The sequence below is a fragment of the Aspergillus versicolor genome, assembly GCF_001890125.1.
Source record: "Aspergillus versicolor CBS 583.65 unplaced genomic scaffold ASPVEscaffold_2, whole genome shotgun sequence".
Classification (NCBI taxonomy): domain Eukaryota; kingdom Fungi; phylum Ascomycota; class Eurotiomycetes; order Eurotiales; family Aspergillaceae; genus Aspergillus; species Aspergillus versicolor.
The window spans coordinates 3,251,426-3,274,010 of record NW_024467525.1 but is presented as its reverse complement, the minus strand read 5'-3'; the positions used below and the strand labels follow the sequence as shown (position 1 = coordinate 3,274,010).

The window sequence follows — 22,585 nt, the reverse complement described above, 5'->3', positions numbered from 1 at the left end:
ATCGAAATAAAGATGGACCTCATGGACAACAGCCTGCCCTCCGCTAATAACTAGTCGAGTGGTCTATGAGTTCAACAAAGGGTGTCAAAAGTCCAGCTACACTTTAGCGCGATCTGCATCATCTGCTAAGGAGCGGGACCTACCGGCGCCGAGGCACCAAGCAACCTCCGATAACACTTCAACAAGTCGACGAGCTCCTTCCACACTCCAAGCCCGATACTCTCTCCTTTTAAGACCAGAATTACCTCCAAGCCACCAGCCTACATGCGCCAAAGAACCACCTTCATCCAAAAACCCTCCGCCCCCTTCCATCCCTCCCAAACCACTCTCAAGCGCGACGCCCTAGCAATCCAGGCTCTCGACGCTGCCCGCGAGGAGCGCCTGACGTTTAGCTTCGATGATCTCTCCACTGAGGTACGCTGTCTATCTTATAACTTATTCTGCATGCTACGACAGCCCTTTATGAAGTTAGCAGTGAGTTGGCTAACTTGTCGGTCACGGTGTTTATAGCTCTGGCAAGTCCTGAGACAATGCCAACAGCTTCATATCCGGTGGGCAAGTACGAGCAAGTTTGAGGCCGTGTCACCGTTTTCGAGCCGGATAAGTCCTGGATTACATGTCTTTTACTCGCCGGTCGCTTCTGGGAAGGGGGGTGAGAGGGAGGTATCCGGGTCGGGGTGAGCTTCTCCTACCTGGCCTGTTGAGGTTTTAACGATACGATATGCTGATACATTTATGTTTTGGACAGGGAAGCGGTATGTGCATTGCTGAAGAAGATATTCGATGATGGGTTGCGATGCGAAAGTCCTGAGGTACGTGTTTATAGCTTCCCCCACGTTATTTTGTGGGGGATACAGGCTGATATGAGGCTATGGATTTAGAAATCGTTCATCACGCCCCCTCTGCTTTCTACACGTTTCGCTTCGACGGCTGCATACCAATTTCATGATTTATTACCTACCCTCGAGAACCTGGTTACATACATTCAACAGAAGTTTTGTTCAACGGGCGACAAGGAATGTTATCGTCGGGCGGACTTGATTTTATCTGCGGACTCGGTTGATATGGACTATGATAGTATATCCCATGCTTTGACGGTGAGTGGCTATTGGTCAGAAGCTCCCGGGGCCCAAGGATGGTCGGAAACGATTGGGGCGCGTGAAGCTGGGACGGATCAGGTGGAGGTTGGGCTTCTAGGAGCCGAACAAGCAAATGATCCAGAGGAGATCAAGATGGGTGGGTTGTTGGCCGCTATCGGAAAAGATAATGAGTTGAGTAAGTTTTCCAGCCCTTCCCCATTCAAAGTGCCGTTAGCTGATTCATGGCTCAGAGCCTACACTCTTCTCATTCCCATCACGGCATCACCCATTGCCCGAAGACGCGACGTACGCGGTTTCGTTTTCGGCTCCCACCGGAATGCATCCTACGATGACTATTTCGATGGCCCGACAGGCGCTAAAGGTGCCACCGAGTCGGCCCGATGCGACCTGCGCCCTGCATGCTTATCTGACCCTGCCGTCCTCAATATTCGGCGACAAGTACCAGCTTTCTACCACGGATCCGTTGTTCCTCAAGTCCCATAACTTGGCCGCACTACGCGCACTAGCAGGAGAGATGGACCTCGAGGCACCGGACTGGTCTGTATCTCGTTGGGGTTCTAACTGGCTGTTTGAATTAGCCAGCCCGTCCGAGACCGAACAGAGCACAGAAGATTGGAACGCCACAATCCCCCTGCATTTGCGATATCTGCGTCCATCAGAGTCAGGTTATCGGTCGGCTTCGATACCCTGGCCCGTGGTGTTTTGGGCATGTTCGGCGGAAGATGGCACAAAGATGGGAACGAACCCGTTTGATCGGGCTAACTTGGGTTGGGAGGGACTATTCGGTCCTCGGACCATGTTTTACCAGCTTCATCCTTCGTCCGATCATGAGAAAAGAGTCCTCGTAGAAGATCTGGATGTGCCCGTTCTCACGCTGAAGGAGGGAGGAGGTATATTTGAAAGCCAGGTCATCGAATTGGGTACCGTTGTCGTCATAGTCCTTGGCTTCTTGTGGGTGCTATGGAAGCTAGGATTGGTGACGCGGTCATCCGGAATCAGGCCTCAGCAAGAACGGGCCACTGGCAAACAGGATAAAGCCGAATAGATGGCCCTTGCTGCGGTATATCTGTAGTTTTAGCGTTTGCATTTTAGGCACAATACCCTAGATAGACAGCATCTTGTCACCTATCTTTGATACCAGCAAGTCTGAGAATGAGCATCTGGAATGACGACGGCAAACAAATATACCACGTAGTTTCAAAGCGGACCCATGTCAAAGTCCCGAAGACTGGGTATATCAACTAGGATATCACTCAGCCAGGAAAAGCCCGGGTAATCCATAAGCGTGTGATCTGATTGCACCGTAGGCTCGGTGACCGGCGTCTCAGCGGGAACCGATACCGATGGGTTGAACTGCAGGACGTCTCTAATTGTCCGGATATCCTCTTCCTTTCGGCGCTGATGCATCACAGTCATCAGGTAAGCCGTTGTATAAGCTTCGCGCATAACTTCTGTATCATATGCAGACGCGACCTCGTGAAGTGTTCGCATGGACTCGCGCAGCATCGCCAATGCGGCACGGTTATCGATTGCCAGCAGGGTACACACAACTTGGAAGGGCACATTCGCGATTTGGTGCCAGGGGCAGCTCTGAGATACTAACTCTGAAACTGCTTTGAGTCCCTTACCGGAAAGTGCGAGCACGCGATCTAAAATATCGCCAGATAGGAAGGAGTTGAGGGCTCGCAGGCGGCGGTATATGCAGAGCATTAAGTTGCATTGCACGAGAATAAGATGGGGCTGGATGTAGACGACGTCAAGAACATCGACGAGAGCAATTTCAAGGTTTGAGACATCTTGTGCCTCATTTGGATCAAGGCTTTCGGATATAGGAAGGAGGTTAAAAATATCTGTCGTTAAGGCAGTTGCAAAGCCGTCTGTTGTAGGCCGTGGACTAGGAGGAAGAGAGGTTGCACCTTGCAGGACAACGCGAGAGCGACCAAGCTCAAAGGAGATCCAGACATTTAAATGACGTGCCATGGCGAAAAGTCGCCGGCGGGTCTCTGGATTGCAGGATTCAGTTGTCGACGTTCGATCAAGAGCTGTATTTGATGATGGCTCGATGTGCATTCCCGTTGCTTCAATGAGGTGCATCAGGGAACAGCTGGCCATCCAGGCTGCGTGCGCGGTAGTTGTCATACGGAGATACGCGACGCGCAACACCCAACCAGTCACTGTATCAACAGGGGAAAGCGGTTCGGACTGCAAGCCCTGTTCAAGTATTGACCGAGCAGACTCTATAAGCTGCAGTTCCGTTAGAGTAGCCCGCCGACGAGAAAAGAGGTACCCAAAAGCGGCCACGCCGCAAAGCACAGCATCGTAAGGCCCAAAGCCCAAAGCCTCAGATGTTGCGGGTAGCCATCGCCTGCTTATTTGGCGGAGAAGAGTATCCCGATCGATGAATGGATAACACGGATCTACCCTATCAAAGAAGATGCCAGCCAGCGATCGCATTTCATCTTGGGCAACGATTTCCACCACTGGCAGTGGCTTCACGGCTGACAGGGCCTGCGCCCATTCAGGAGTTGGGTAACGGGCCCCAACATTCCAGCCAAAAAGATGTAATTTCGGAGCGCCTGTCACATCATTTTTGGGATTGAGGCGGCGTGCGAATGCGGCGCCTGAATTCGCTTCTAAAGCTTTTAGTAGGAGTCCAGCCAAGGCAGCTGGGTTCGTTTGCTGATCATGCTGCTGTCTTTTCGCAGTAATATCGTTCTGGACCGTGGCAGGACTCAGCAACGAGCTTGTCATAGACTGTGACTGGAAGTGCCGAATATCTTTCTTCTTCCGTGATAGTAGGTCGTAGTGGCAATCAACGCCGAACTGCGCGCATGTTGTACATGGCTGGTCGCCCGAGCATTTGCGTTTGCGGGATTGACAGGAAGTGCAGGCGACTCTGGATCGCTTCCTGTTTTGATTAGACATGACTAGTTGCTTTCTTCACTAAACCATGAAGCTAGGGCAGAATAAAGACAGAATGCATCACAACTGGAGAACTACAGGAGTTTTGAATTCCTGGGCCTGTCAATGCTCGTCACTATCAACACATCACGTGCTCGGAATCACTCGCCCAATAGGGGAAGGCCTCTTTTACGCCGAAGATGGCCGAGGTTCTTTCTGCTTCACCTTTTCCACCCGAATTGCTCCTCGCTTGATCTTGATTCTGGGGTATTTAGAATTCTGGTCTAATCACCGATCCCGCATGATCACGATCGCGATCTTGGTTCTAGACTCGGCGACCTAGCTCTCTGGCTACTTCTGGATCACAAATCATTATACCTCCGCCCATCTGGGTACTGCATGAGCTTCTTCAATTCCTCTAAATCAGGCATACCAGAAGGACCAGGCATGTATTGTGGATTCTCCCGATATGAGGTGCCATTTGTCCAAAGTTCATTTCTACGCAGCGCATCGGTGACCGAGCCTTGATCAATATATGTTCGAGCCTCCACCATTTGGCCTTGATACCATCTGGTCACCCAGACATTGACCACTTCGAAGTTATCGCCTAGCCGAAAGTCAGCGTTAAGGCGCGAGCGAATGAACGTTGATTTTGATACCTGTATTCAGTAAACCTTTGAACTGAATCTCCTGGACAGACCACTGGCTGTTGCAGCCGCCGTGAATCGCCTGTGGGTGAACTTCGAACTTCTCCGCATGCTCTGAAAAACATTCAGAAACTCGCCGAAGCGCATTGACATAGAAATGAAGCAGATCATGGTAATGACCCGCCACCGGGTGGTGGCCCATGACATGGAAGTCAACATCCTTGTGGACGTACGTAAAAAGCTTTCCCATGTCTTTCTCAAGAACCTTGAATACATCGTATATATACATCTGCGAGACGTATTTGCAGTCAGTCGAAGGATTGTCGAATCGAAACCCTTCCCTTTTAGGGTCTGGAGGGTTATCAATGACCCCATCACCATTGCATCGGCCACCTGGGTCGACTATACCTGATCCATCGCAGCCGGGTTCTTCAAGGGGCTCTTGAGATTGGATTAAGCGTTGATAGCTCTGCCAAAAAGGTAAAATAGCATGGCTGATGGTGCTGATGGATACAATGCAGACCAGTGCTGCCTGGGAGTACGACTTGAAGATCATTGGAGAAGGAATATATCTTGGAAGTCGATTTCCAGCGAAAAGTTAACCCTTACACAAGCATTTTAGCGGACAATCTGGTTCATTATATACGTGGATCAGACTCCGGCTACTATCCATGGAATAACCCGGTAGCATGGTGTAACTTATTCTGAATATGACCAACATGCTGCGAAAACGCGCCGAAAGTGAGGGAAAGAACCGATAGATACATGACTAATGCGCCCATCATTCTCCCTAAATATTCTTAGGAAGTGGGCAGTCCACCAAGCGTGTTCTGTCTGATGTCACAGCAGTAGTTAACACCGTAGCATCCATCTATCCACGGTGAACGGGGATATCTCGGTCGCTACTCGCACTCCATGCCACTCGCTTTCCTCCAGGTAAGTCAGAAGCCAGGTAAATTAAGGGCACAATTCCCTCACTGTCGCGAAGAAAGCTTAGCCTTGCCAAGTCCGATGCCAACAAAGCAACAAAGAGATCGCGAGAAACTATTCAGGGACTCCGACACCGCGATGATAACAGAAACAATGCGCCGACTGTGATTGGCCCGGCCTGCAGAAGTCGGTGAGGTGGGGACACGTGACCCGCAACCGGCCCGAGTCTCGCACTGCAAAATTTGAACCTTTAAATCGGACTCCGTCCGCCGCTCCCCTCTTGACTCACTTCTTCCCCAAATCTCGAGAACCATCATACGTCCAACCAATGTCTTTCTAAACAACACCTCAACAAATACCTTTTTCCATATCAGTTTGCATAACTGGTAGCTCACAGTCGCGTTAATGAGTCTGTCACCTTCCACCTTCACCTCTCAGGTATGCTCATTCTTCCCTTCCATCCGACGTCCATCCTATCCTGGACTGGATTCGTTTTTACACGGGGTCAATTGTACTAATTATCCCCAGGATTACATCTCGGATCACCTCTGGAAAGCCTCCGGAAGTTACTGAAACGACCAATAACTCAATCGTCGATTCCCAACCTCTTTCTATATTCTCAATACTATCACCATAAATATGATGTTCACCCGATTCGTCAGGGCGGTTCCCGCCCGGGCTCCGGCCTTCACAGCCCCCATGGGCTCTACCTTCCAGAGTCGCTTCATGGCTACTGTTCGCTCCCAGAGGCCCGCTGAGCGAGCAACATTCACGATCCGAGATGGTCCTATCTTCCACGGAAAGTCCTTCGGAGCTCGTACCAACATCTCCGGAGAGGCGGTCTTCACCACGTCCCTGGTTGGTTACCCTGAATCTCTGACGGACCCTTCGTACCGGGGCCAGATTCTGGTTTTCACCCAGCCTTTGATTGGTAACTACGGTGTTCCGTCCGCCGCCAGAGACTCCCGCGGTCTTCTGAAGTACTTCGAATCGCCCAACCTCCAGGCAGCTGGTGTAGTTGTGGCTGATGCTGCGGAACAATACTCGCACTGGACCGCCGTCGAGAGTCTCGGCGAATGGTGCGCACGTGAGGGTGTCCCTGCTATCTCTGGAGTTGACACTCGTGCCATTGTCACCTATCTCCGAGAGCAGGGTTCCTCCCTTGCTCGTATCACCGTCGGCGAGGAGTATGATGCCGACCAGGATGAGGCTTTCACCGACCCCGAGCAGATCCACCTTGTTCGCCAGGTCAGCACCAAGTCTCCATTCCACGTCAGCGCAGCCGACCCTCAGTGTCATGTTGCTGTGCTTGACTGTGGAGTCAAGGAGAACATCCTGCGTAGCCTCGTGCACCGCGGAGCTAGTGTTACGGTGTTCCCCTTCGATTACCCCATCCACAAGGTCGCTCACCACTTCGATGGTGTCTTCATCTCCAACGGCCCCGGTGACCCCACCCACTGCCAGGACACCACCTACCACCTTCGCCGCTTGATGGAGACCTCTCAGGTTCCCGTCTTTGGCATCTGCCTGGGCCACCAGCTTCTGGCTCTTGCGGCTGGCGCTCGTACCGTCAAGCTGAAGTACGGTAACCGTGCTCACAACATTCCTGCTCTCGACTTGACGACTGGTCGCTGCCATATCACCAGCCAGAACCACGGTTACGCCGTGGATGCCACTACACTGTCTTCAGACTGGAAGCCTTACTTTGTGAACTTGAATGACTCGAGCAACGAGGGTATGATCCACAAGTCTCGTCCCATCTTCAGCACTCAGTTCCACCCCGAGGCCAAGGGCGGCCCACTTGACTCTTCTTACCTCTTCGACATCTACATTGACAGTGTGAAGAAGTACAAGAACAGCCAGCTCGCCTTCCACCCTACCCGGGAGACTATCCCCAGCCCTCTCTTGGTTGACCTGCTCCCCAAGGAGCGTGTTGATGTCGCCCCGACTATCGGTATGCAGAACGTTGCTGCTGCTGCTGCCGCCGCCGCCGCGTAGGAAAATATAGGAACTAATTCTATGGAGTCTTGGTTAATGGCTTGGGGTTTGCTTCTGTGTATGGGTCACTTTATAGTTTCGCTTTGTATTTAAGAGAATTCAAAATATTTTCGTTTCATATATCGTTATCTGATCCATCCTTAGAATGTAGAACGTTTGGATGCTTTGATTTCTGGAACCTATTGGATTTCTTTATCAAAGGCCATGGTATCACTCAGCTAACCAACCCTGCATTACTTTGCCACAATCGAAACCACATCCTCATCAGCAACAACATGACTCAACCCAACCCGCTGCGGAACATGCCTTGCGCTCGCACCCCAAACCAACGCATATTTGAACGTTTCCTTTAGTGTCCGATGGATCTGGTCACAAACATCCTCTATAGTAGAATTGTTCCGAACAATCAATGCTTCACTGAAATCAGGCTCGATTCCCTTTCTGCTTGGAAATTAGTCATACCCTGATGCACTGCGTCGAAGTAAAGGCGAGAAGGAACGTACCGTTTTGTGTACACCCGCATCAAGCGCAGTTCTTTCCAGATACGTTCAACGACGTCCTTCACGGCGAGGTCTAGCTCACAACTCATTACAGCAGTATGTGGTTCACGGGCCAGTTGGTCGAGGAATTCGATGCTGACGCTGTCGACTTTGTTGTAGACATACAGACTATCGGGTTCGTTAGCCAAGCCATTGCGAGCCCCGATATCCATGTGCGAGACGGCAATTGGGTTTACGTACCAGGGGATATATTTTCTGTGGTCTTTCATGATCACGTCGATAAAGTCATCAATTGTAGCTAGGATGACGGTTAGTATCTGTCTGTCTGGTCTAAGAATGGCATGAAAGGCAGCGCACCATTTTCGTCTCGGACTAGGACCTCGCAGTTTAGAATCTTGTAGTCTCGCAAGACGTTGTAGATCATCTTTTCGTCTAGGTTTTTGGGTGGTGATGAAAAAGTGATTTTCATTCCTCCTGCTTTCTTTGCTTTAAGATAGATATTTCTAGTTTCCTGTCAGTGCTAGGTTGAGGGGGGATGAGAAGGAGTGTAGATAGATATGCTCACGGTGGCTCTTTGTTAAGTCGAATACCAACAGCATCTAATTCAGCTTCAAGCAAGGCGCGCTGTTCCGCCTTCTTGGTAGCATCCAGAACCATCAATATCAAGTCGCTGGTCTATCACAATATCAGCCTCGTAATGCCACCAAACCACGCAAAGGAGCATACCTTAGCGGCAGAAATGACCTGTCTCCCTCGCCCCTTACCCTCAGAGGCACCCTCAATGATACCAGGAAGATCAAGAATCTGAATCTCAGCACCCCCATACTCCAACACACCGGGAATAGCAGTAAGGGTAGTGAACGAGTACGCGGCTGCTTCACTCTTCGTCTTGGTGATCTTGTTCAGGAAGGTGGATTTACCAACAGATGGGAACCCGACCAGTGCAACACGGGCATCACCACTCTTGCTGACATCGAACCCTGCCCCGGCACCGCCAGAACTGCCTGTGGGTTCTAGCAGTTGGGCTCTTAATCGGGCAAGTTTTCTATATACTATGTAAGCTGTGTCATTTTGGAAGGTGGACGAGTATGAGACTTACCCTTTTAGAAGACCCAAATGATATTCTAGGATCGGTTAGTAGCTTATCACGTCAAATTGTTGCATTGAATGCCCGCACCTGTGGCCTTATTCTCTATACTCAAATTAGTTGCGGGGTTAATCTAGAGAGTTAGAATGTAGATAATGCTTACTCTGCGTCCTACGCATCTCATCTTCAATCCTGTAAAGTTGACAAATGTATCAGTGTCATACTCGCCATAGAATGAATCATCTCCGGCCACATACTCCTTAATCTTTTCCGTAATGTTCACCATCTTGCCGGTTGGAGAGCCCCGCGGACTCTGATAGTGGACTTAGAGAATCGAAAGCACCAGGAGTCAAACCGTCAAGGAGATTATATGCGTGATATCCGTGTAATATGCAAATAACACCCCATGAAAAAAAAGAAAAAAGAACTTCCGGAATCAATATGCTCCAATTTTATCGGCGGAATCTCCGCAGCTTCAAAATCATCGCGATGCCAAGACCTGCTCAATGGCTTATGTAATCCTACATATGAAATTCCCGCCGTCTCTACTGAACGTCCATGATTCTTCCCTCCGACAGCTCAAAACTCAAAACCAAACACATACCATGGCAGAGACAGCAGATATAGATACTCCGCCGGTCGAAGTACCGGTAGATCAGGCACAACAGCAAGGAGAAGAGGAACAGCAACTAACACCGAATGACGATAACGCTCTCGTCCAACAACAGTCTGAAACTGCTGTGACAACCACCACTGACGCTGACGGCACGCAAAAGAAAACAAAGAAGATTATTCGAAAGAAACGACGACCAGCACGGCCGCAAGTTGATCCCGCAACTGTCAAGTCCGAGCCACCGCCTCAAACAGGAACAGTCTTCAACATCTGGTATAACAAGTGGTCTGGAGGTGATCGCGAGGACAAATATCTTTCAAAACATGCGGCGCCGTCGCGATGCAATATTACAAAGGATAGTGGCTATACGCGCGCAGATAAAGTGACAGGTTCTTACTTTTGTTTGTTTTTCGCTCGAGGGGTACGTAACGTATTGCTTGTTTCTCATGCCCAGGACAGAGTTTACTGACAATTGACGGACAGATTTGCCCGAAAGGTTATGAATGCGAATATCTCCACCGGCTCCCTACGCTCCACGATCTCTTTAACCCGAACGTAGACTGCTTCGGCCGTGACAAGCACAGCGACTACCGCGATGACATGGGCGGTGTGGGTTCGTTCATGCGCCAAAACCGCACACTTTACGTTGGCCGGATCCACGTAACCGATGACATCGAAGAGGTCGTATCGCGGCATTTCGCAGAATGGGGCCAGGTCGACCGGATCAGAGTGCTTACATCGCGTGGCGTCGCTTTTGTTACGTACACAAATGAAGCAAACGCGCAGTTTGCAAAGGAGGCGATGGCACATCAGAGTTTGGACCATAGTGAAATCCTCAATGTCAGGTGGGCGACAGTCGATCCGAACCCGTTGGCCCAGAAGCGGGAGGCTAGGAGACTTGAGGAGCAGGCTGCCGAGGCTGTCAGGAGAGCATTACCGGCTGAGTTTGTGGCCGAATTAGAGGGGAGGGATCCCGAGGCGAAGAAAAGGAAGAAGATCGAAGGCAGTTACGGATTGCAGGGGTATGAGCCGCCGGATGAGGTTTGGTTTGCGAGGGCAAAAGAGTTGGAGGCCGTCGGCGATGAGACTGGCCAGCTCGAGGCGCCTGAACAACCGCTCATGATCGAAGGTGGAGGATCAACGGCTCAGCAAGAAGTTGGGGGTGGTGGGATCTTTTCAAGTTCAACTGTCGCTGCGCTAAGAGGCTTGAATGGTGGTAACGTCACAACAAAACAAGCGCCGCAGGCTTCAGGCCCCCTTGTGGGATATGGAAGTGATGACGAGAGTGACTAATTTTTATGATTCCACATTACTTTATTTCATTTACATGTATAATATCAGAGATACCTGGATTCATCGTTTTCTCTCTTGTAGCTGAGTTGAGAGTTTGGGGTATAATTCGTTCGGAAATCACTGGGATGAGATGCTAAAACCCATATATCGCGCTGAATAACATTCAAATGCATGACACATATCGCATACTGCATATATTTCCCACCTGCCATGTTGCTTTCTCAATGGTCAACTCCGCTTCCCAAATCGTAGTATAAACATGACCCTGTCCGGAAATTGTAGATGAAAGCGTTGCCAGAACTTTCGGCGCCTTCTCCCCGACTTTCGTTTGCCAGGTCTAAGAGTAATTCGTGAACTTGATTCAGATATTTCCGCTCGGTTAGCGGCGCATTTTGTATGACTCCACGCCAACTGTCATGATCAGACAAGCGGGTATCCCTGATTGCTTGGAGCAAATCGTCACGAGTGTCAATGGCAGCAACCGGGCCATTAAGTGCCTTTTCAACTACCTCGCGCGAACGCGTAAGAGCTAATTTTCGTCAGCCGTAGACCACCAAGTGAGTTGATTTAGAACTTACCTTGTTCGACAATATTCCTCCGGTTTGTCTTCTTGCTTCGGTGTTGTGGGACGAGGATGCGCACATCATTTGCTCGCTCACTCGCGCCTGGGTTAGCTTCCGACTGGCTGGGGAGGCGAAAATACCGCGAGTTTTCCGGTGCCCCCTCGCGGATATTGCGTGCACGAATCTCGCTTCGAAGCCAAGGTACAAGCTCGGACGCCCGTATATCAAATTCTTCCTTTGGCACAAGGCAGCGAACTTTGAACCCTCTCTCTTTGCTATCTTGTTTCGCAATCACGATCCAGCTATGGTTATGCTCTTTGTATTTTGCAAGGAGCTCTTCAAGTGACGACGCATCAACTGCCAATTCCGCACTGATATCGTTGGACCAGAGATCCTGAGTCAGTTTGACACCGATCTCGCGCAGGACCGTTGGATCAAAACTCGCAACGAGTACATCACACTAAGGAATGGTTAGAGGCTGGTATTGTTATGGAACTTGTTTCAGCTTACTCTTCTCGTTTTCCAGAAATTTCCGACCTCGGTTTCTGGCTGCTTAAGGGATGTCCTGGTAGGTGCTTTGAGATAGTCGATCATCGCGGAACTAAGCCTGTCCCAACTCAAATTGAAACCCACAGCATGAGACTGGGCGCGGTTTGTCGTAACTCCTGAGCCGAAATCTTGAACCAAGGAGTCATACCGGCCCCCAGCTGCAAAGACATCGCGTCTTTTGCCGTCGAATATACACTGAAATAGTATGCTTCCCCGGAAGAATTTGTCGTTCAGACTTCCTAGAGGGCTAATGTACGCCTTCCGTTTCACTTCAAAGCTCTGCAAAAAAGTAACCAGAGAATTAATCCTCGCGAATATCGGCGTTAACCTCTCGGAGAACTCAGTGCCTTCCATGATGGACCGCAGCCTCTTTTGGGTTTGCTTTGGCGTGTCTATGCTCGATTAGCATCCAATGTCTCAACAGAGTATCTCTAGGACCATACCTCGAAAATCAAATCTAGCAAGTTCATCAATTGACGTAGACGCAACACCGATTGCAGGCGAGCGAAGCTCACTTCGAATTTTCTGCATTGAATACTTGCCGACGTTGAGTCTGCTCATTACTTCTTTGACCAATGGAACCTGGGAAGGCTTTATGCGACAAAATTCCATGATAAGCTGGAGCAAGTCGGAATGGTTTATCAAGAAACACATTGGACTAGCTCTTAATGGCGGGAATTCTTGGATGATTTCATCAAGAACTTTGATCACTTCTGCTTCCTTCAAGGCGAGGTCCAAGGTATTGCGGGAGACAATATCGAAGTCTACTTCTTTATGAGTCCTGGGCTCGCCATCATGAGGAGTATCTCGATAAACGGTTCCAAAAGTGAAGGTCTTTTCTAGTGAAGGATCTTGTCGAGGAATTGCACGCGCGTTAGGGAGTGTTAGATCAAATGGTAATTGAAGCATATTTCCCGAAGCATCAAGAAGCCTCACATCACCACTATTATAGTGCTGGGATTTCGGAAACAGCATCTGTCTCGTAGTTTCTACCGCGCCGTGCTTGCGGAAAATTGATGTAAGTCTTTCCTTGACCAGACCGTGCACAAGAAGCTCGTTTGCCGCTGGGGCTCCACGTGATTCCATGTCCCAGGCGATGTCTTCAATCTTCTTTGGGGATTGGGAAAATATTGCAGTCAGAATCTTCCTGTAGTCGGGAGAGCTTGGATCGGAGAGTAGATGCATGATCGCGCGCCTGAAAGTTTCCTCCTCGACCTGAAGTGGAATCTGACCGCTGTGCAGTAACTCTGACGCAGAAGGTCGTTCGGCTGGATTGTGGCTCAGGAGAGATTCAATAATCTTGCCCTGAACCACTTTCTCGGGGTCTCGGAATGTACTTGGAAGAATATGATGTCTTTCCCTAATACTCCGCAGAATTTGATCACGTTCCATATTCGTCGGTAACGGATGGCACATTTCGAGGAAAATAACCCCCAGTGAGTACATCTTCCTTAGTTAGCGACACGGAGATCCAGCTGCGCACATATAGAAGATTTGTTGAACTTACATCAACCTTCTCATTGTAGTGCCCAGAAAACCCTGACTTCATCTCGGGTGCTACATAGTAGGTGGTGCCTAGGCTTCGAGTAAGATTGCCCCCGAAATCCACCGTTGCAGAAGAGCGCACCGCAGTGGTGAACTGGCCGCTGGTGGCTAACCCAAAATCTCCAATACGCGGGTTGCTGGCTGCATCTATGAAAATGTTATCAGGTTTGAGGTCGCGGTGGATAATCCCATTTCCATGGATATGAGACAATCCGTCGAGAATTTGGCGGAACAAACGCCAGGACCGATCGACATCGTCATATAAGCCGTTTTTTATAAGATCCCGAAGAGTCTTTTCAATGTCAGTGCCAGGGCATGGCCACAATATAAAAAAGTTAAAGCACCTGATAGTGGACTCACATGTTTCTCACAATATTCCATTTGAATGTACAGTGCAGTAAGCATGGGTCTGCTCTGCGAGCCCGATCTCACGCGGCTAAGTTCCTTGCCCGTTCCACTCTCCGTTCCAAACGTCTCTGGTGTGGAGCCTTTTTCTTTGGTAGACACTGTTCCAGCGTCCTCATTATCACTGTCTGCAGCGAACTCTATGTTGGGGTACCCGCTCGAACTGATGAAATCAAGCCCGCCAGTGGTACTATACTCAAAATCCCCCGAGTGTGTACTGACAACGGAATTCCCGTCGGTGAACGAGATAGCCTCATCATCTCTTTGATCATAATCTTCCTCAAGCCAGGCGGTATAATAGCGCACAACGTACGGATGATTCAAGCGCGACAAGAGCATGATTTCTGATAGTGTATCTTTCAATGTAGCGGCAGATTTATGTGAAATTTTCTTGATGGCATAGAAACGACCGTCTAGTTTATTCCGTGCCTTAACGACCTCGCCAAAGCCACCTTTACCCAATCGCCCAGCCTCATCGAAATCTTGGTGGTAGCGTGAGAATGAAGGGAAACCGCCGTTGAATGACTCAAGACGTGGGCGCCGTGACAGCGACATGGAGTTCGAGGCGCTCGTGCGCATGATCAATGGACTGTCAACTCGGAAAAATTCGGAAGGCTGCAACTGAAAAGCTGTTGGCCTTCTCTTTGGATTTGGCCTAAAAAGCTCCTGCAGCAAATCTTGTAACGGCGGCGATAAGTCAAGGCTATCCGTTAACGCATTTGCGGACGTATACCGTTGAAGCACATCTTTCCCGAAGCCCATCTGAAGAAAGACTATCCCAAGGTCCCAAATGTCAGTCTTCATTGTTGGAGAAGAGCTTCCCTGGGTTAGCTCTGGGGGGAGCCAAAATGGTGACTTGGAGGTTGTGAGAGAACGTGTGTTTCCAGCTGGATCGGGTAGAGCTTCTTTAATGCTTGAGAGCAGCTTCACTATCGTACCACCGCTAGGGTTTCTGAATAACAAAACACGTCCAGAATGGATGTCCCCGTGAACAAAGCCATGCCGGTGATAATATTCGAGCGCTTCAAGAAGTTGGATTGTCCAGCTACGGAGTATTTCGACTGGTACTGTTCCAACCATGTCTAGAAACTCGGAAAGAGACCCCTTGTTCGCGTGCTCAACCAGTGCATATACAGTCCACGTGCTGTCTTTGGAGTCGCTGGTATATAATGGTGTGAGGATCTTGAACCCAATGAAGTCAACCAGATTCTGGTGTCGGAGTCTCTTCAGACCTTCAAGCCTATCCTCACTCAGCCGCATTTGCTCGCGAAAAGGTAGAGTATCAGCTCCCTTTTCACTAATAGACAGTTCCTTTAATACCAGAAGGGGGGCACATGGCCGGGTCTCTGAAATCACAGGTCTCACTATAAATGTGCTTGCACCATGGTCACTTTTTAACAAAGACTTCCCGTACACTGCTCGGAACACCAAAGAACCCTCCTCTGCATCCGTCATTACTAACGGTGGATCAAATGAGATTGCCCCTGGTAAATTAACCAGACCCTCGGCGTCACCAGCTGTTTCTAACCCAGGTGTTTTGCTTTTCCGACGTGATAGTGCTTTTGTTCGCTTGGTTATTGCATCTTGTACCAGCCGTTTCAGTTCTAGTTCCTCCTTCGCCGAAGCCGCTTGTTGCTTTCGAAGTTCTTCCTCCTTTTCACGCTCCGCTCGTTCGTTTGCTGCAGCTTCTTGCACTATCCGCTCCTCCTCCAAACTTGGAAGGTCCTGATCCTGGGCTTGAGCTTCGGCCGCATCTTCGAGAATATCCTGAATCGAAACCGCCAGTTCGTATATCATTTCTGACCCCAGAAGAGTTTGGGGCTTATTTCGGAGAATATCTCGAATCCTCGACTGCGCGCCTCGGCGAAGGTCTTCCAGGTTTTCGGCAGTAATATTTGGACATGTCTTAGGATATGTAGTGGGCAGCTCCACGAGCAATTCTAAATGTACATCGGAGTTGGAGGAGGCACGTAAATGGAGCTTGAACATAAACTCCGACGATTGCTACTTGAAATGTAAGAGGACTAAAACTTCATATGACAGTAATTCAACCATGGTGACTTACATGCCAGACAGACCGCCGGTGCTGCACCTCTTCGAAGTCGTCGCCATAGATTGAGCGTAGTGCCTCAACCTCGTTCTGGTGTATTTCATGGTAATTCGTCGGAGCTATTACAGGTGATGTAAAGGGCACAGCGTCCGGGAATATCTGTTTCTTCTCCGCCCGGGGAGAGGCGTTCTTCGAGGCATTTGCGGTCTTCTTGTGATGGTGAGGCATAGCGGGGCGCAGGGCGGTGAGGTTGGAAGCTCGAATAAACACCGATTGATTTGATGGCCTTTGACACGAGAAGCAGTGACAAAGATGCAGCCGAAGCTGCAGCCCTCTATAGCTCGGGATTGGACATATCTATGATAAAGAGGGAAACAAAATCAAGGTCAGGCTGGGCGAGAAAGCGTACTTTCAACACCAATTGGGCATGATTTAAGAGGGGAAGAAACTTGAAAGAGCGGTCGATCGAACTGCCACGCCAATCAGTGGACCCTCGATGCAGCTTGCTCGCCCCGTTGTTGTTCCGCTACACCGCCCGGCAATACTTTTGCGGAGCGGGCACCGAGTAAACAAAGCACGTCCTTACACGTCAATCCAGCACTCCCACGTCTCCGCTTCTATCACCTGTGGTGGCCCCAGTATGATGCGTATGTTGCCGTGTTTGGATGTTTGAATGAATTTGTCCCTGCAGTCGCGATGATGGGATGGATTGGTGGTCAAAATGACCCTGGCGCAGGTGCGTGTCTCCATCTCGTTTCCGCCGGCAGCGCGCCGCACCCGTGCTCCTCTTGCTTGATAATGCAGCGCTACCTTCATGTTAAACCTATTACGTACGAACTAACCTATTTCCTGCCATCTCGTTAGGTGACTCCAAGGTTATGGAGCCTCCAGAAACACCTGCGCCTATGTTCGCGCTCCGCGCATTCCAAAGTGCTCTTTTTGGGACGCCAAAGGCTGATGATGACGACAATACCAAGTCTGACCTGAAAATGAACGAGCAAGACAATAATCGACAATTTAGCAAAGGCAATACTACGCAGAAACCACCCGAGGAAAGGGAGGATATTCCCAGGATTACCCCGGCGGATACGGATCTGGCTACGAACACGATACCATCTCCGACAAAAAGTATCCTTATGACTCCTGGCACGGCATCGAATCGGCGGAAAACAGTTTCTTTTGGAGATGGTGTTGTCGACAACGAGCGCAAGCGTGAGGACACTTCGAGCAAAACGGTCAAAACCCCAACAACGTTATCCGGAAATATCAGCAGTCAGTGGTCATCGGGCTCATCGGAAGGAAAGCGAAGCAAACTTACTCAGGCCCTGCTGGATTCACGAGAAAAGCCCGCCAAATCCTCTGAAACCCCCTCTCAAAAACCGGATCAAAGTCGCCCATCGAAAGCCGATTCTAAGCCCGAAGCAGCAGCCGCGCAAGGGGGTGACAGTGAAGATACGATCAACATGGATGAGCCACGCTCTCAATCTGGCAAATATTGGAAGGCGGAATTTGACAGCTACAAATCCAAGACCGCACTAGAAATCAGGAGGCTCATTCAGTATCGCTCGGCTGCGAAAACATACGCGAAAAAGAAAGATGAGGAGGCTTACCGTCTAGCTTCAAAGTTGAGAGAGGAAGAACTAAAAGTCGAAGAGATGGAACATCATGTGACGCAACTTGCCTCCACAATGGTTACCGAGAACACGCGAGTTGACAAGGAGCAACTCGTCCACGACCTCACAAAGCAAACGGCTTTGGCGCTTCAATACAAACACAAGGTCAGTTTACTGCGTAAGGCTTTGGAGGAACATGGTGTTGTTGGTGAAGAATTTGAGGATATTGCCGGGCAGTCAGAACCTAATTTTGCCTCCAAGGATGAATCGGAAACTTTGCAAGAGTCTCAACAGTCCCTGGCTCAGGCGAAGGCCAGAATTAAGGAAATGAAACAACAGCAGTCTGAGTTCCAAGAACTTAGAGGCCTCGCCCTCAGCTCTCAGCAGAAGGCCTCAGATCTGGAGAAGGAAAATGGCATGCTCAAACATACACTGGCCCGTTTCAAACAAGAAGCATCAAGATATGAAGGTCGACGTAAGGAAAGGGAAGCGAAACTAAAACAACGAGAAGCTAAACTGGAGGCGCGCATTCAAGAGTATCGTGAACGGCTAAAATCGACGTCACAGCAGCATCGAGACCAGCAAGATTACATGAAACTTTCATTCGATGAAGAGCGCCGTCATATGCAGGAACAAATCGATGTGTTGAAGACGGAGCTACGAGCTTTTGAGAGTGCAACAGAGATTAGAGCGCGGGCTCGCCCAGAAAGCCGCAGAGATTATCATGGGGTCCAGGTACAGGACTTCGGCGTCTCCAGTCCTGAGAAGGACGACCTTGAAGGGACAGATGAGATTGATCAACCACCAAGCCCAAGTCCTCGCGGCAAGGATCGCCGCGCCTATGGGTTGGAAAACGACCTCGCAGACTCGGATTTGAGGAAGGCAATGAAGGAGATGGGCATTGAAGATATCGACGAAAAATTCAACAATCTCGGAATGTCCCCTCTCAAGTCATACAAAGCTCCTCGTTATCAAGAGGACACCGATATTATCCCGCCATCTTCGCCTCCCGAGAACCCGACAATCGAGACTGGTACATGGTCAGATGCGAATCGCAGGCGTACTCAAGATCATCGTCTTTCACATCAATTCTCACATGCAACCACATCTCTTCCTAGTCGTCGACTACATCTAGATGATAGCCATCAGCTACGTCCTGATCGTCTCCGATCCCGACGATCAGCTACTAAATATAGCCTCGACGCTTTGTCTTCGCTGCCAGACACGTACCTTATCGACCGTGCAAAGAGGCGACAAACTGTTTCTACAGGACAACGCGATCCATTATCTATGGAGCGGAAAATGGCAGCCCAGGCGCGCCTTAAGCGCAAGGGCGGCAGTAAGGGTATAGAAGAAGGCAAGGAGAACATTCGAACAACTGTCAGAAACTAATTACCTGGTTCTTTCACAACCCTATATCTTCTTTTTCTTTTCTTAATTACCGCTGTGGGTTACTACAAGTATGTGCTGGATTTTGCGCGGTGCAGGTTGAACATATCCTTTGGTTGGCGTGTTTTGGTGGCTGTCCTTTTTTGATGTCTTAACTTAAAGATTATACCCTCACTCCGAACAAACATTGGCTTAGTCTCCATCCCCTTGAACGACTCGGCATAGTAAAATTTCCTTGATTGCCAAGTCTCAGTATCATTATCTAGCGGCGCTCAAGGTTGTTGTTGAGTCACTCATAGAACTTGACAAGTATATCCCCGCTTCGCCGGTCTATCCGACATTACCATAAACAGAAGCAAGGGTAGGTTAGAGGCTATATATCTATCAAAGTATCCCTATAGTATCTCTCTAGGACTATCTATTTTGGTTTCAATTATATGTGTCGTTGAGGGGGGAAATCAAACCTTTCCATCAGAGAAAGATATCACAGCCCATTTCCCACTCCAAGCCCATTCGCGGCCCCCAGATCCGGATCCTCCGTAGACCTTACGCAGTTCCTCGTCTTTTCCGGCAGGGAGGCCAACCACGACATCGGCCTTGCAAGTACGGAAGGACATTGCGCGGATGCCGGAGTGTGGGCCTAGCGGGCCGATAGCGGTTGTAAAGGGCGTCGTAGGATCCCAGGCAGCCTGTGAGATATATCGTTAGTGTATTCCTTACAGTATAGAGTAGAATGGTGTTCGTGTGGCAAAGGAAACGCACATCGTGAGTCAGCTTTCTGTAGTTAAGGTCGCCCTTGAAAAGAACGAGTTCGGACTCTTTCAGGTCTTCGAACAGGTCCGGTGCGACGTGCGGTAAGCGCCAGTAGCTGCCACCCATGGTCCAGAAGGGGTGAGGGCGGATAATCAACTGCCCCTCCGCGTGGAAGCTGCTCCACTGATCGAAAAGGAACTTAACCTCTTCAACCTCCTTGTCCGAAAGAGGGGTCTTCTCTCTTCCAGAGTCATCAGGTGCTGTGTAGAAGCTCTGTGGGTCGGCCAGAGCCTGGATAAGATCTGCGAAGTCTTGAGGGACGACATCCGACACGAACCAGGGGATCACCTTGGGGCGGAGGACCACCGATGTCGCGATTCCAGCGGACAAAAGGTATCCGGCAAGGATGAGGTCGACGAAGAGCTCGAAACCGGCATTGTCCAAGACAATGTCCACTCGGCGTTCTGCCTTCCCTTCGTGCTGGCTTTGTCGGAGAGCATCGAATGCGGCGTCCAGATCATTAACGAGAATATTTTCCTCCGCGTCCTTGCGTGCCTGGGAGCCCTGCAGTTTCTGGATATCCTCGTAGGTGAGGGATGTCAAAAGCGAAAGATCCGTCGCATTCCCCCATAGGCAAATCTCGCACATCTCCCTGAAAAGCAGACGGTCGGTTTCTTCAGTGTTGTGTCCTTTCTTCGCCTCAGTGGCCAATTCCTTGTATCTAGCCGCTAATTCAAGCACAGCAGGTCGCGAAGACTTGAAAGTGTCCATCTTCTGGCGAGAAAAGACATCGTATCTCTTCCAGTGCTTTGAGAGGGCAAATAGAGTGGCCACGCGCCTGTCTGTAGTCCATCATTTGTTAGCACCCATACGTTATCCTCTCCAACAACCATCTAGAGTGTCTCTCAAACGCACAAAGGTAGCACTCTGAAAAGAGCCATGACACGTTATGCCACTTGGGGTTCCCTCGCTGCTCCAATTCCTCGTTGTATTCCTCGATACCCGGTTCGCTGTCATCTTGGAGAGGACTATACCAAAAAAAAAGAGCAAATCAGTACTATCGCTACCAGATACAAGTACGAAGGGCAATCAAAATCTCACGTCATCTGTCTATCATGCTGGATCTCATATTTGAGCTTCGCCAGCTGCTCAATGATCGATTTTCCTTCCTTGCGCTTCTCCTCGTCGGTGACATCGGCGACGGTCCGGTGCAAGTCATCAATGGCACCGGTCTAATCGGAATTTGGTATAAGAAGCCGGATATATATTAAGTCGAATATGTACTTACCACAATGACGGGCCATCGGTCGTTGACGGACTTGTGACCGAAGCTCTTCGGGTCGGAAGTGAGGTATGACGCTGTGGTGAAAGCGGGGAGTTAGTCCGGCCTCCAGAAAAGACTTTGCGGTACTTACGGGTCTTGGGATCGAACTCCATTTTCAGAATGAATAGAGGAGAGTAGTATGAAGAGAATTGGATGGGTTGCAAGAGGAAGGGTGAAGGAATAGCTCGGGGCCTTAAGGTACGCAATAAAATGTAATAGTGGAGCTTGACCGATGACTGCATCTGCAAACGATCGCGGGGTCAGCGGGGTTACCTCTACGAACGTCAAACAGCACTCTGCAGATCGTCCAAAAGTATACAGACATGCCTACATGAAAGAAAATTGCTGTCCGCTAGTTTATATCACTAGATTTAGATTGAAGATAAATACAATTTTGGCGTAGCAAGTAGTACTGTTCTTATTTCATGTGCTTCCATATTCAAAAAGAAGCTTTCCGCATTCTATCGTCGTAGACACCATAAAACGGACGAAGATGCTCCCTTGTAGATTGTTCCGCTATGCAAAATCTGGAAAAATCGTAAAGCAACATATCGAGTACATTCATATTCTGAAATATTCACCCAAAAAGGTACAAACAACAGCGCGTGCGAGATCATGACGGTTACGGTTGGTACGGTAGCTTGGGTATCCACCAACGCCTAACACCTCAATGAGACGCATTCATCTCACATCATAGACATCAGCGAGCTTTGAGCATAGGCCTAGACATGGTCAGTACTTTATTCGAGATCTGTTGAATAAAAGTGAGTTTTAGAGACTTACCATCGGCTTAATATCTGGGTGAGGCACCGCCTCGAAGACCTGGTACTCAAGCTTAAGCTCGGGCCCAATCTTGATGAAAGCGCCCTTGTTCTCTGTCGTGTCGCAGTACTTAGGAGCAGAGAAGACCGTGATGCATCGTCCATCGTGCTCAACTTCGTATCCATTCATGCGCACCTCGTGCGAACGGATAATGGCCTCTAGGCCGTTGTTCTCACAGAAGCGCTTGGTAACATCTGGACCGAATTGAAGACCAACACCTCGTTTGCTGGGTCCACGGCCGGGCTCCGTCTGGGGGTCAGTCCAAAGCATCTCCATCATCAAGCCTTGCTGTCCGGGCTGCCTTTGGTTGTGGCGATCCAGCTTGCGGATGTCATCCAATGTCGTCTTATCGTTGGAGAAAAGACCACCGTGGAGGACAAGGTACTTGTCGCCGATCAACGTGGCCAGCGGCAGAGCAGAGAATGATTCGGAGAAAACCTTGAACATTGTCTCGTTGTATTTGGCCTTGCATTCGCCTTCAAATCCGTATACCTTGTTCATGT

The 22,585-nt window shown here is 49.7% G+C and overlaps 8 protein-coding genes across 8 annotated transcripts; 4 read left to right on the top strand and 4 right to left on the bottom strand.

The window, feature by feature from the left end:
• Positions 1 to 25: 25 nt before the first annotated feature.
• ASPVEDRAFT_60217 (uncharacterized protein) lies at positions 26 to 2,145 on the top strand (the record flags this gene model as incomplete). Its single annotated transcript, XM_040815519.1, has 5 exons — positions 26 to 414; positions 511 to 677; positions 749 to 812; positions 882 to 1,275; positions 1,331 to 2,145. The coding sequence occupies exons 1-5, from the start codon at positions 265 to 267 to the stop codon at positions 2,143 to 2,145; spliced, it is 1,590 nt and encodes a 529-aa protein (XP_040664805.1). The 5' UTR covers positions 26 to 264.
• Positions 2,146 to 2,297: 152 nt separating this feature from the next.
• ASPVEDRAFT_25880 (uncharacterized protein) lies at positions 2,298 to 5,204 on the bottom strand (the record flags this gene model as incomplete). Its single annotated transcript, XM_040809830.1, has 3 exons — positions 2,298 to 4,008; positions 4,380 to 4,608; positions 4,661 to 5,204. 3 exons carry the CDS (start codon positions 5,202 to 5,204, stop codon positions 2,298 to 2,300), a joined length of 2,484 nt encoding a protein of 827 aa, XP_040664804.1.
• Positions 5,205 to 6,220: 1,016 nt separating this feature from the next.
• On the top strand, positions 6,221 to 7,576 carry cpa1 (carbamoyl-phosphate synthase (glutamine-hydrolyzing) CPA1; the record flags this gene model as incomplete). Its single annotated transcript, XM_040806186.1, has 1 exon — positions 6,221 to 7,576. One exon carries the CDS (start codon positions 6,221 to 6,223, stop codon positions 7,574 to 7,576), a length of 1,356 nt encoding a protein of 451 aa, XP_040664803.1.
• Positions 7,577 to 7,640: 64 nt separating this feature from the next.
• ASPVEDRAFT_38516 (putative GTP binding protein (Gtp1)) lies at positions 7,641 to 9,618 on the bottom strand. The gene is made up of 10 exons (XM_040811717.1): positions 9,421 to 9,618; positions 9,327 to 9,355; positions 9,254 to 9,268; positions 9,176 to 9,200; positions 8,803 to 9,121; positions 8,642 to 8,751; positions 8,434 to 8,579; positions 8,317 to 8,374; positions 8,080 to 8,244; positions 7,641 to 8,017 (listed from the first exon to the last, which is right to left on the bottom strand). The coding sequence occupies exons 1-10, from the start codon at positions 9,447 to 9,449 to the stop codon at positions 7,810 to 7,812; spliced, it is 1,104 nt and encodes a 367-aa protein (XP_040664802.1). The 5' UTR covers positions 9,450 to 9,618; the 3' UTR covers positions 7,641 to 7,809.
• Positions 9,619 to 9,768: 150 nt separating this feature from the next.
• cwc2 (active spliceosome conformation promoter CWC2) lies at positions 9,769 to 11,069 on the top strand (the record flags this gene model as incomplete). Its single annotated transcript, XM_040806285.1, has 2 exons — positions 9,769 to 10,197; positions 10,260 to 11,069. The coding sequence occupies 2 exons, from the start codon at positions 9,769 to 9,771 to the stop codon at positions 11,067 to 11,069; spliced, it is 1,239 nt and encodes a 412-aa protein (XP_040664801.1).
• Positions 11,070 to 11,091: 22 nt separating this feature from the next.
• Positions 11,092 to 16,409, bottom strand: cpcC (putative protein kinase (Gcn2); the record flags this gene model as incomplete). The annotated part of the gene is made up of 7 exons (XM_040818260.1): positions 11,092 to 11,598; positions 11,648 to 12,092; positions 12,143 to 12,573; positions 12,625 to 13,627; positions 13,689 to 14,018; positions 14,087 to 16,135; positions 16,197 to 16,409. The coding sequence occupies 7 exons, from the start codon at positions 16,407 to 16,409 to the stop codon at positions 11,291 to 11,293; spliced, it is 4,779 nt and encodes a 1,592-aa protein (XP_040664800.1). The 3' UTR covers positions 11,092 to 11,290.
• A 378-nt stretch (positions 16,410 to 16,787) lies between these two features.
• Positions 16,788 to 19,186, top strand: ASPVEDRAFT_186920 (uncharacterized protein; the record flags this gene model as incomplete). The annotated part of the gene is made up of 2 exons (XM_040808989.1): positions 16,788 to 16,917; positions 17,046 to 19,186. Exons 1-2 carry the CDS (start codon positions 16,878 to 16,880, stop codon positions 19,184 to 19,186), a joined length of 2,181 nt encoding a protein of 726 aa, XP_040664799.1. The 5' UTR covers positions 16,788 to 16,877.
• On the bottom strand, positions 19,147 to 21,450 carry ASPVEDRAFT_38513 (damage-control phosphatase ARMT1 family protein). Its single transcript, XM_040811716.1, has 6 exons — positions 21,352 to 21,450; positions 21,225 to 21,295; positions 21,038 to 21,168; positions 20,852 to 20,964; positions 19,946 to 20,778; positions 19,147 to 19,872 (listed from the first exon to the last, which is right to left on the bottom strand). The coding sequence occupies exons 1-6, from the start codon at positions 21,371 to 21,373 to the stop codon at positions 19,642 to 19,644; spliced, it is 1,401 nt and encodes a 466-aa protein (XP_040664798.1). The 5' UTR covers positions 21,374 to 21,450; the 3' UTR covers positions 19,147 to 19,641.
• Between the last annotated feature and the right edge of the window lie 1,135 nt (positions 21,451 to 22,585).